This window comes from Anopheles merus, chromosome 2R (assembly GCF_017562075.2).
Source record: "Anopheles merus strain MAF chromosome 2R, AmerM5.1, whole genome shotgun sequence".
Classification (NCBI taxonomy): Eukaryota; Metazoa; Arthropoda; class Insecta; order Diptera; family Culicidae; genus Anopheles; species Anopheles merus.
This window is the reverse complement of record NC_054082.1, coordinates 51,102,465-51,112,880: the sequence shown is the minus strand read 5'-3', so window position 1 is coordinate 51,112,880 and position 10,416 is coordinate 51,102,465. Positions and strand designations below refer to the sequence as shown.

At 48.5% G+C, this 10,416-nt stretch overlaps 1 protein-coding gene across 1 annotated transcript; it reads right to left on the bottom strand.

Annotated features, from left to right (window-relative positions):
• Positions 1-1,053: 1,053 nt before the first annotated feature.
• Positions 1,054-10,158, bottom strand: LOC121588299. Its single transcript, XM_041906055.1, has 9 exons — positions 9,790-10,158; positions 9,034-9,723; positions 7,188-8,953; positions 6,117-7,109; positions 5,881-6,050; positions 5,739-5,820; positions 5,423-5,668; positions 4,821-5,357; positions 1,054-4,754 (listed from the first exon to the last, which is right to left on the bottom strand). Exons 1-9 carry the CDS (start codon positions 10,046-10,048, stop codon positions 3,228-3,230), a joined length of 6,270 nt encoding a protein of 2,089 aa, XP_041761989.1. The 5' UTR covers positions 10,049-10,158; the 3' UTR covers positions 1,054-3,227.
• Between the last annotated feature and the right edge of the window lie 258 nt (positions 10,159-10,416).

Sequence of the window (10,416 nt, the reverse complement as noted above, 5' to 3'; positions counted from 1 at the left end):
TAGACCTTGACCGGCATCGGTTCTTGAGCCAAAGAAGAAGAAGAAGTAGAACATACTTGACTGTTCAATTGTGCATGATTTTGCCAAAATATAATTAATTCTTCGGGTCGTTTCAATGAAAAGTCAATACCCCATCCAAACTCGCTGAAACAATGGGTCGGAATCGCTTATGTTTTCTTGGACCTTCTGATCATTCGGGTCGACCCGAGATCGTTGATCGGCGGACTTTGATTCCGTTTTCGACCTACAGCATCCGCTACTCCCACGGGTCGGAATTTGTGATGTACTCCCTGGAATGCCACCACGACTTCAATCTGAGAACGGATATGTGTTCCGGCAAAATCAACTCGGAATCGACCACTAGTTCAGCCCGACGTCTTCGGCCCCGACACTGATCAACTCTGGTCATCTCCGGTCGATTCCGACTACCAACGACTTCGACTCTGGATGACTCCGAATCTGGACGACTTCAGACGACTCCAGATCTGGACGACTCCGACCAGCTTCGAACGATTGGTTTCGAATAATGCTGGTCCCCCCGATGTTGGTTCCGATAGAATTGTTGAATATACCGTCAAATGATTCCTTTTTTCCCTAGAACACTAAAAGGCGTACATTTGCAGTAAACAAATCCTTTATTGAATGATACTGTTCCACCCATCAGTTCTTTCCACAAGGCAAGCTCCTAGTGATAGTGCGCGAATAAGCGAATAGCCTCCTCACGCACCCATGGCACACCGATACTGGAGCGTTATGCTCCGAAACAAACGCCCTTGCTGGTATTGCTTTCCTACTCAAAGAATCTCGTCAAGATATAGCGTCTCATAATATAAGCTTTTTCGTTTGTTTGCCCTATCCTTCCTGTGCAATTGATCCCACTTTACTCGTTAACCATGTTCACCACGCGCTTCGTTTAACAGTATATGCTGCCGTACTTCAGGCTTCACTCCTTCACTACTACTCTGATCGCTTCACACTCCCATGTCTTTAACAATGAATTGCTATCGTTTGCGTTAATTTTATTGTTCACTGATCCATATTTAAAGCGTTTTGTGATAAAGCTTGACTGATCGCCTGCTTATAATAAGTCAACTATCGAACAACTAGAATGTCCCTTCCTACCGTGGGAGGTGCGATATTACCGCGGCGTGCTCTTCCTCCCCCCGTTGCGCTTTCCTACCGATGGATGAGAAGAATATGTTAAATGATCTCATCGGGAGATACGACAGTGCATGATTAATGCTTACAATGTCCCCACACGGTTCATTACGGTTGATATATCATTGAATATGAGCGTGTATGCTACTTGTCTTGCTGTAATTACTGTTCTACTAGTAACGTTTCATATTGCAATATAGACCACAACGGCCCCATCACACAACCACTGGCGCATCGTGCTCATTGCCACATACTTTTGTGCCCTTTCGCCCTGATTTAGTGCCTCGCCGCTTTCACGACACCGAAGGTAAAACGCTGACGAACGCAACAAAACGTTTTTGAAGGGAAATGAAAAATGTAAAACTAAACTATCTCTATCATCTCCACACTCTGGATTGCTGGACTAGAATAATGAGTTCGGCACAATTGCTGATTATTTGACTCTGCTGCCAGTTGTATACCGTCCCTGTAGTGCTATTTTTAAATTAGTCGTCTTTTGCGAAGCATCAAGTGTCTAGCATTCCCCCATTCCCCGTACAAGAGGCCACAACATTGAACCAACACGCTGTATTCCATGATAGTCTTTTTTAGAGTTTAACCACGCTACCATTGCCCATATACAGCATACCAGCACTCATCACAAGCAGTACTTTAGCAGATCCCATATCAAAAAGCACATTGTCACAATCAAAAAAACATCAATTTGTGATGTGCTTCTTCCCCACTCCAAGCACGGGCAGCTTGCTGCAATGATTGTGCTTATCAACCGATTATTACCCTCTTGTTTTTTTTTATTCATCATTTTTCACACAAGATTCGATCATAAATGAGACTCTTTTTTACTGTGAGTTACTTGCTTTGCTGCTGTGCTTTGAATCTTCTCTATTGGTGCCCCTTAATTGCACTTCAGCTTGCTGTCACAAATCACGGCCAAACACATCAAACAACGCTAATCAGATGAAGCATGTTAAAATGGGATCAATATGGCAAATCATTAATTATATCGTTTGATTACAATTTTTACCGTCTCTACAAAGCGAAAAGGGAGGGGTTGCGCAAAATTATCTGTAATTAAAAATGGACAACAGTGCCACTTGGCACAAGTGCAACGCGTTTGTCGCTTTCAAGCTGACGCTGACAAATAAACGTTCGGGCAGATGTCCACAATTAAAAATAGGAAGATTTTAAAATATAATAACCTACACGCATACTGATGTTCATTACACGAGTTACAGTTGTGCTGGTGGGTGGGTAAGTAATATAATGTATAAATAAGTTAAGCTGATAAAGTCACTAGACTCGACGCGGATCGTACTACTGATATAATCATATCTAAATATATGTATATGAAGAACACACACGTTTCAAAGAAATACCAAACATACAACATACTTCATAATTCGTTGCCAAAAGTTGTCTCACAAAATTTGTAGACCAAAAAGGTATAATAAATAGTTGCCAGAGTAGTGCAAGAAAAATTGCTTACAAACACTTGCATCATCATAGTCAAACGTAAACTAGAATCCCTTCGCAAACACACTACACTCGGACGATAGCCCGTTCTACGATTATCATTGTGCGTACCCAGTTTTGTTTTTACTCTATTCTGGCACTGTGATCGTGTCTGTTACTGATGTTTGTTTTGTAAGTTGTTTACAATAGTAGTAAAAAATGATTGTATAGGTCGCGCCGAAACTAACGCTACACATACCCATTACATTTCCACCAAGCTGCCATTGTAAAGCGAGCAGGGGAACTATGTGAATGTGTGTGTCAACACCCTACCAAACGCAAAGGAGCTCAGTTCTCCACGCTCCTATCACAAACTAATATCAAAACGCTTATTCTATTTCATTTCTGCTCTGCTGCACCTGGTGCTGGTAAAATTTGGTTGTAGGTGGTTGTAAAATGTCAAAACAATAAAAATAAACTACTCATCTCGAAAAAATAAAATCAACGGATAGAATCAGAATAGCCGAGGCCCGTTTCACCTTGACGCATAGAACGCTCACATTTTAACGTATCCTTTCCTGCGCGTCACCGATCTCATCGACACCGAACGCGTATAGTCATTTGAAGCGATCGAAATGTTCCAACAGCTTCTGGCAAACGGTTACACTGAACGTAGTACTTAGCGCCTTGCAGATTGTGTCCGTGTTTTCGAGCTTACGGACCACCTGTCCACTACCGGCAGCCGTTCGTCCCTGCCCAAACAGCTCACCGGTCAGCAACGGATTGCCATTGTTGTTGTTGAACTTGTCCAGCAGCTTACGCTCTAGGGCAAGCACCTCCGTATCGATCGCGCCGCCGCCGCCGCCGCCACCGGTCGCCGATGCACCGCGCGGTGGCGACGTGAGTAGATTGTTCAGATTGTTAAAGTACAGTACGGACGCCAACTGCACCAGATAGCAGTCGAGATTGCGCATAAAAAACTCCTCCAGCACGTTCACGTTCAAGTTGTGCCGGATGAAGAACATGAACAGCTCGTAAATGAAGTACTTGATGTTGCCCATCTCCATCGGGATGATGTTGGAGTCTTTCGTGAAGTACTCGAAGATTTTGACCATGTTTTGCGTGTGGCACGCAATCGTGGCAGCCGAAGCGGATGACGACAACGACGACGAACGCATCTCCAGTATCAACCGGAAAGCTTCCACGTAATCGTAGTTCAGCATCATCATGCGAATGTGATACTCCGTACCGCGTTTTGTCAGCTCCAGCACGTCGTCCTGACTGTACAGCCCGTGAAAGATGTACAAACAGTAGTGGATGAAATCATTGCCCAGCAAGTGTCGCTCGTTGAACAGACGCGATGAGTCCGCGGAACGATCCGTTCCACCTTTCGCTCGTCCGCCTTCGCATTCTCCTACAATGCCGGCCTCTTCATCGTCATCCTCGTCGTCTTCCTCTTCATCGTCCTCCTCGTCGTCTATTGCCAGTGATGTCGGTGAGGTGGCGTACGATACGGATTGCAACGAAGACATCGTGCTGTTGGCGTGCTGCTGCTGCTGCTGCAACAACAACCGTCCCTCGCCTAACGAATCCGGCAAGTCACCGACCACATCATCCACCTCCTCTGCATTGCTGACGTCGTTTAGGCTTGAGCTTATTGTCGAAATACTATTGCTAATCAGCTTCTCCAACGCACTCTTTAACACGAACGTGCGTCTGAACTTGGGCATCGATTTCAGGAACCGCAGCGACTCATCATATCCTAGCCCATCGTTTGTCGGCAGCTTCACCTCGTACGGAGCCTCAATGAACTGGGAGCTGTCCGGGATGCGCACAACACGGTTCGAGATGGGCAACCGCACCAGCTTGCCCGGTATTCCGGAACGATCGAGGTTAATCTCTTTGGCACACTGGCCCATATTGTTGTTACCCCAAGCCTTCACGACATGATCTTTTGTCATAATCAGCGTAAAGTCGGCCCCACACTCGACATGCTCCACATTGTCCACCGTCTCCAAGCGGGTAGGAATCAGCACCTCATTACGACCACCCTCGCGACCAAGCTGACGTTCGATGTTCTTGCCCCAGGTGTAGATGGACCCATCCTCCGTTACGATCGCAAAATGGTACAGGCCGCTCGAAATCTAAGCCAACGAAGCAAAGATTATTGTATCTGCCATACCGTACACGGTTTACTTTAATGCTCTTACCTTTACAATTCTTCCTTCAACCAAAGATGTGTCGACAAACAATGGGAAAAGATGCTCCATTGCGTCGTCGCCACCACTGTTGGTATTTGCTTTTTCGTCCGCTTCACTTCCCGCCTGTAGCTTTTCGTTGCTTGCCGGTCCATCATCGGTAATCTTGATCTCCGGAATAATAATACTGGCATCCGTTAATTGTCCTGCAGCAGATTCGTCATCCGACGGGTCGCTCGTGTTCGTTTGTCTTTCCGTGTCGTCTTGTTTACTCGACTCGTCGCCCGTTGTCGTCTCGGTTTCGTCCTTGTCCGTTTCTTCAGTCGATTGCGGTGTCTTTGTTTCGCTCGGGGCCGATTCCGCTGCGCTAGTCGTATGTTCTGTGCCGTTGTATTTCGATCCCGATCGCAGGATCGAGCTGAACTTGGAGTAACTACCGCCCTTACCGGTGTTGGAAGATTTTGCACGTTTTCTTGCCTGCGTAGCTAAGCGCAATGCTTGCGGCGAAGATCCCCAGGTGTACAATTTGTTCGAAGTAGTCAAAACCAGCTGCAAGGAAACGCTAATGTATGTACCAATTGTTTGATCATCTATAGAGAATGACGGATTCTTACGTTCACAAACAGTTTCGTGTTGATAACGCATATCTCTTCGTCTAGATGCACCTTGCGGGGAACAAGCGATATCAGGAACGATTTCCCATTGCGAGTATCAACGGTAACGCCGAACGGATCTTCCTGTCCCAAACCCAGCTGACCGTAGTGATTGGAACCGAACACGTACAGGCTGCTGTGGGTTTCGTGCTCTCCCCGGCACAGCACCATGGTATGTGCATGACCCAGCGCAATTTGTAGTATTTTCTATGAAGATAAATCGATGCGAATTGTACATGGCGTCAAAACAAACTCTTTTGTTAATATAAATTTTTACCTTATTCCTGAAAAATTCCACAATCTTTGGTTTGTTGCAATCATTCACCGTTCCGTGACCGAGCTGTCCAAACACGCCCCAGCTGCGGAAATATCGGAAGGCTTATTAACGCTGCAACCTATCGATGTTACTCACTACCTACCCCCAAGTGTACAACAGCCCATTTGCCACCACCGCATTGTGATACTGGCCGGCAGTAAAGTGGGTGATGCTCTTTCCATCCAACGTCTTTACCAGCATCGGTTGCAGGGCGTTGATAACGTGATTCCCGATTCCTAGCTGACCCAGATTGTTGGCGCCCATTGAATAAAGCTGACGAACGAAAACATAAACCTTACTTAGCTCATTCCACCAACCGCCTTCTTCCATCTCACTTACCCCATTGCTGGTGAGAAACAGCGTATGCAGTCGACCACACTGAACAGCCAACACGTCGAGCTCAATCTGACGCAGAAAGCTTACGGCCGGTGGTTGGCCATTTGCTCCAATGGCGTCCCCTTGCAGTGCGGTTCGACTCAGCGCACAGTTTACACCGTTCGAGCCCCAAATGTATGCCGTATGGCTAACGACGGCGGCCGCATGAAAGAACCCAGTCGCAATAGGAGAAAACCGTGCCAGGCGTATCTCGATCGCACGCTCCTCATGGTGTACGCGCACATGCTTCAGGGCGTTCAGAAACGAGCCATCGTGGTGCATCTTCAGCTGCTGAGCCCGAACCGATACGGCCAGAAACGTTTCAATCAACGCTTTGCAGAAGAACAGCAATGGACGGCCGGATGGCTCCTTGGCAGTGCTTTCATGGTTCGAAAGCCGGTGCATCAGCGGTCGATACACGGGATGAAACGGGTTCAGCTGGCGGATCAGTCGCTCCAGCACGTTGATGTCGAACACGTCCAGATTTTTACGTATCAGCTGCAGATAGTTCATCGTGTAGTCTCGCAGGTAAATGAGACACTCCATAAAGAGTTCATTCGACAGGTTGTACACGAATGCGTTCGTTTCGGCCGGCGTTGCTGCCTGCGTTTCGGCGACTGTTTGTTCCCACGTGCCTACGAGACAGCTGAACACATCGAGACATGTGCCGCGCGTCATCGCCAACAGTACGGCGGTAGAGTAGAGCTTCCCGTGGGCAAGCATGATGCAGGCCAAGCTCGTGTGATACTTGCTGTTCGTAACGATGTAGTTCCACAGCGGGATGTAGTTTTTGTCCACCGTGCAGCGCTCACACAGCGTAAGAAACATCAAGTTCGATAGGTGAAACTGATCCGCCGGGGAAATCTGCACGTCCAGCATCACGTCGTCGTTGTCGTACGAGAAATCACTGCACTGTGCGCCAGTGTTGATAGGTTTGAGCGTCGTCCGTGAGTTCAGCTAAAAAGGGAAAGAAAAATGTAAATGCGATTTCAATGCATTGACCCTAAACATCCCACGCGGGGAGGCTCATCTTACGTTCATCAGCGAATCGTACACAACGTTCCCCAGGTGTGCCTCATCGACCAGCTGCCGCATGACGTCGTGCATCAGGAACTGGCTGTTGATGATGTGCGAGTTACGCAACGCCATTGCGGACAGCTTCATCAGGGCTTTACTCTCGTTTGCCAGCGCTAACTTCAGTGCCGTCTTCATCGGCGACAGTCTCGCCACGTTGTACGTCATGAGCGCCTCCGAAATGCGCTTCCTTCGCAACAGCACGTCCCCGGCGTACTCGATACAGCTCGCCAGCGGCAGCCCAAACGTAGCGCAAAAATCTTCGCACGCCGCCCAAATGCACTTGTGGGCCAGATTTAGGAACAGATTCTTACCACAGTCTGCCAGCTCAACCGAATACAGATTGCGATCGGTTACGATCACGGCCTGGTCGAACTCGATGCTGGGAAACTCTTCCGCCATGACCTGCTGCTCGGACATGTCCAGTTTGCGCTCCATGCGCAATCCCCGCTGAATGCGCAGATAGTTTGAAACGGCCGACTTTTGAAAGATCGATCGTCCATCGTTCGTTTCCCCTGCGCTTGACTGTGGTTGTTCCGGTGGATCGGTACAGGGCGCTGCGTCCACCGTCCCATCCTCCTTCCTACAGGCAGGGGACACACGATGTATGTCGAGCACTCGCTCATCCGGAAAGTGAAAAACTCCCAGCAGCGAATGCTCGTTGAAATCACAATCGTCGCCCATCTTCATTGCGGCTATTTTACTGCTGACCACACTGACCGTATTCGGTACACCCGACTCAGTTGTGCTGCTGCTAGTAGTGTCATCCACCAAGCTATTTCCATCCACTTTCGACTCCAAAGGCTCTTCCGATGGGTCACCGGCCGGTTCTTGCTCCTCCTCCTGCACGCTATGCAGCACGTACAGCACGTTCTTCGTCAGTAGCGTCGTATGGCACTGCTTTGGCAGCTTGTAGATGTGCAACGGTATCAAGCTAATGTCCATACTGTGCACCGACAGCGTGTCCGAGTAGGAGTGCAGTGCGCTCAGCAAATACTTGCCATCCAAATGCTGCACCACAAAGTACGGACCGGCCGGTGTCGTTAGAATCTCCGGGTACATGCCCGGTAGCTCCATTACCGCCAGATTTGCCGCCTGCTCCTTGTACTTTTCACGTTCCTTCGCACGGATTCGGCTTTCCGAAAGCTTCAGCTTGAGCGTGCCGATTTTCTTCGCACCGAGATCACGCAACGACAGTAATCGCGCTTTGGCCGCAGGGAACAGCTTCGGCAGGGCGCCCTGCTGCTGTTCCGCTTTATCATTACCGTCCGTGGCGGTTTCGCTCTCTACCTTCTCGAAATCATCCCCCGAAGGTGGTTCCGAGCTGTTGGGGCTTGAATCGTTACTGTCCGCGTTGTTGTTCGGTTGCGAGCCGGTACCTTGCTGCCGCTGCTGACTTCCGCTTGCCGTTTCACCGTCCTTGGGTAGTGAAAGTACAATCTGCCAATCTTCTATCGGAACGGAACCGCTTTCACTGCCCGTGCCATCGGATGAGAGAGATTTGAGCAGCTCGGACTTGAGGTCCTGCACGGAGGTGGGTGTGATGGCGCCAGGGAAGGTGTACTTGATAGACTTTTGCTCCAGAAGTAGCTTCCACTGCTCTTTGGTAGATGTATTGATCATTAGACTGATCGTTTCCATACTGTTGTCCTGACAGATAATCAGCTTCTCGATCGATCCTCGCTCACAGTTCGTATCGCCGAGAAACGAACAGTTTGGCATGAGTCCTGAAAGATAACAGGGATGTTGAGACACTTTGTGTAAAACAGAGCTGTTTTATATACGCCTCGGAACCGTCCTCATTTACCTACGACACATATCGATCCATCCGAATAGCCCAGAATGGCTCGCGGTTCATTTGCAAGCGTTTTCCACCAGCTGCAGCACGTTGGATACGGACAGGACAACGATACCGTGGACTCCAAGCTGGAGCTTATGGAAATCGTTTCCTGTGGCGTAGACGCCTTCGATGTAGCGTCCCCGGGTATGCTACCGCTCTCCTTCAGCTGACACCCGTCGGCAAAGAAATCTTCGATCGTTTGCATCGCAATCGGTGTGTCGGTACCGGTGGCCGATATGCTGCGATTCGCATTCTCCTCGGCCCGTGCCCGCTCCAGCTGCTCCAGGAACAGCTTCCGGTAGATACTGTTCAGGGAAAAGATTTCATCGATCTTGTGTGTCGTGTACGTGGAGCTCGACTTTTTGATGGTCGGTGCGTCAAAGATGAGATTCGGTTCGGACGACGATGGGCTGCCTCCGCTCGCCGTCCCCGCACCCTTGAGGCTAGCCTCGGAAGCAACCGACGAACGGTGCGACGATCTGCCTGTCTGTGGATGATTGTTGTGCGAATTGTTGGGACATGTTTGAGGGTTTGGGCACTCGTGCGGCCCAATGAACGGAACGATGAAGGACGTAATCTCGGGAGCGCGTTTGCCATCTTCGTACGATTTATCACAAATTGCTAGCGCCGGCACGATGTGCAGCGTGTTGTCATAACCTGCGACGGGAGAGGGTGTGGGTCAAACGGTTGAGCGCTTTCAGTGACAAGAAAGAGCATGCTTACAAAACACCAACAAACGGGAGCCTTCATTGTCGAAACACACGTCCTGAATTTTCTTCTGATTCTCGGCGAACCAGCACAGCAGCATCAGGTGAACCTCGCCATGGTGGTCGATGTACCGGAACAGTATCTGATCATTCTGGCGCACGAGACACAACAGCTGATACTCCTTGTCGATTCGAATGCTAGCCGAAAGTTTCGCATTCACGTTCGTTATCAGTGTCGATAGCCGGAGCACATCCCAATCTTTTAGCGAAGCCATTAAATAATTTTCCGTATCGAAGGGACAGGAAAAACACTGTTGTTTTTTTTCTTTCCTTTCAGGCCTGAAAAACCATCTGACAGCAATTGTATTTTGACGTTTTGCTGGATGGTTTTGACGTTTCGACTTTTTTGCGATGTTTTCAGACGGGTTGGCCGTGAAGGTAGGAATCTTCATCCACAATTAAAATGTTACTTTAAAAAAATTAGGTCAATAATCAAACGTAGATTGGGTGTAAACGTTTAGTTGCAGTCAACTAAACATTTTAATATCATTTGAACTTCTGCACTTTCATGATTGATCATTTCTAGTTTTCCCAAAAAGTTTTTCCACATGTAGGACAAGAAAAACATCGAAACTCAATCTTG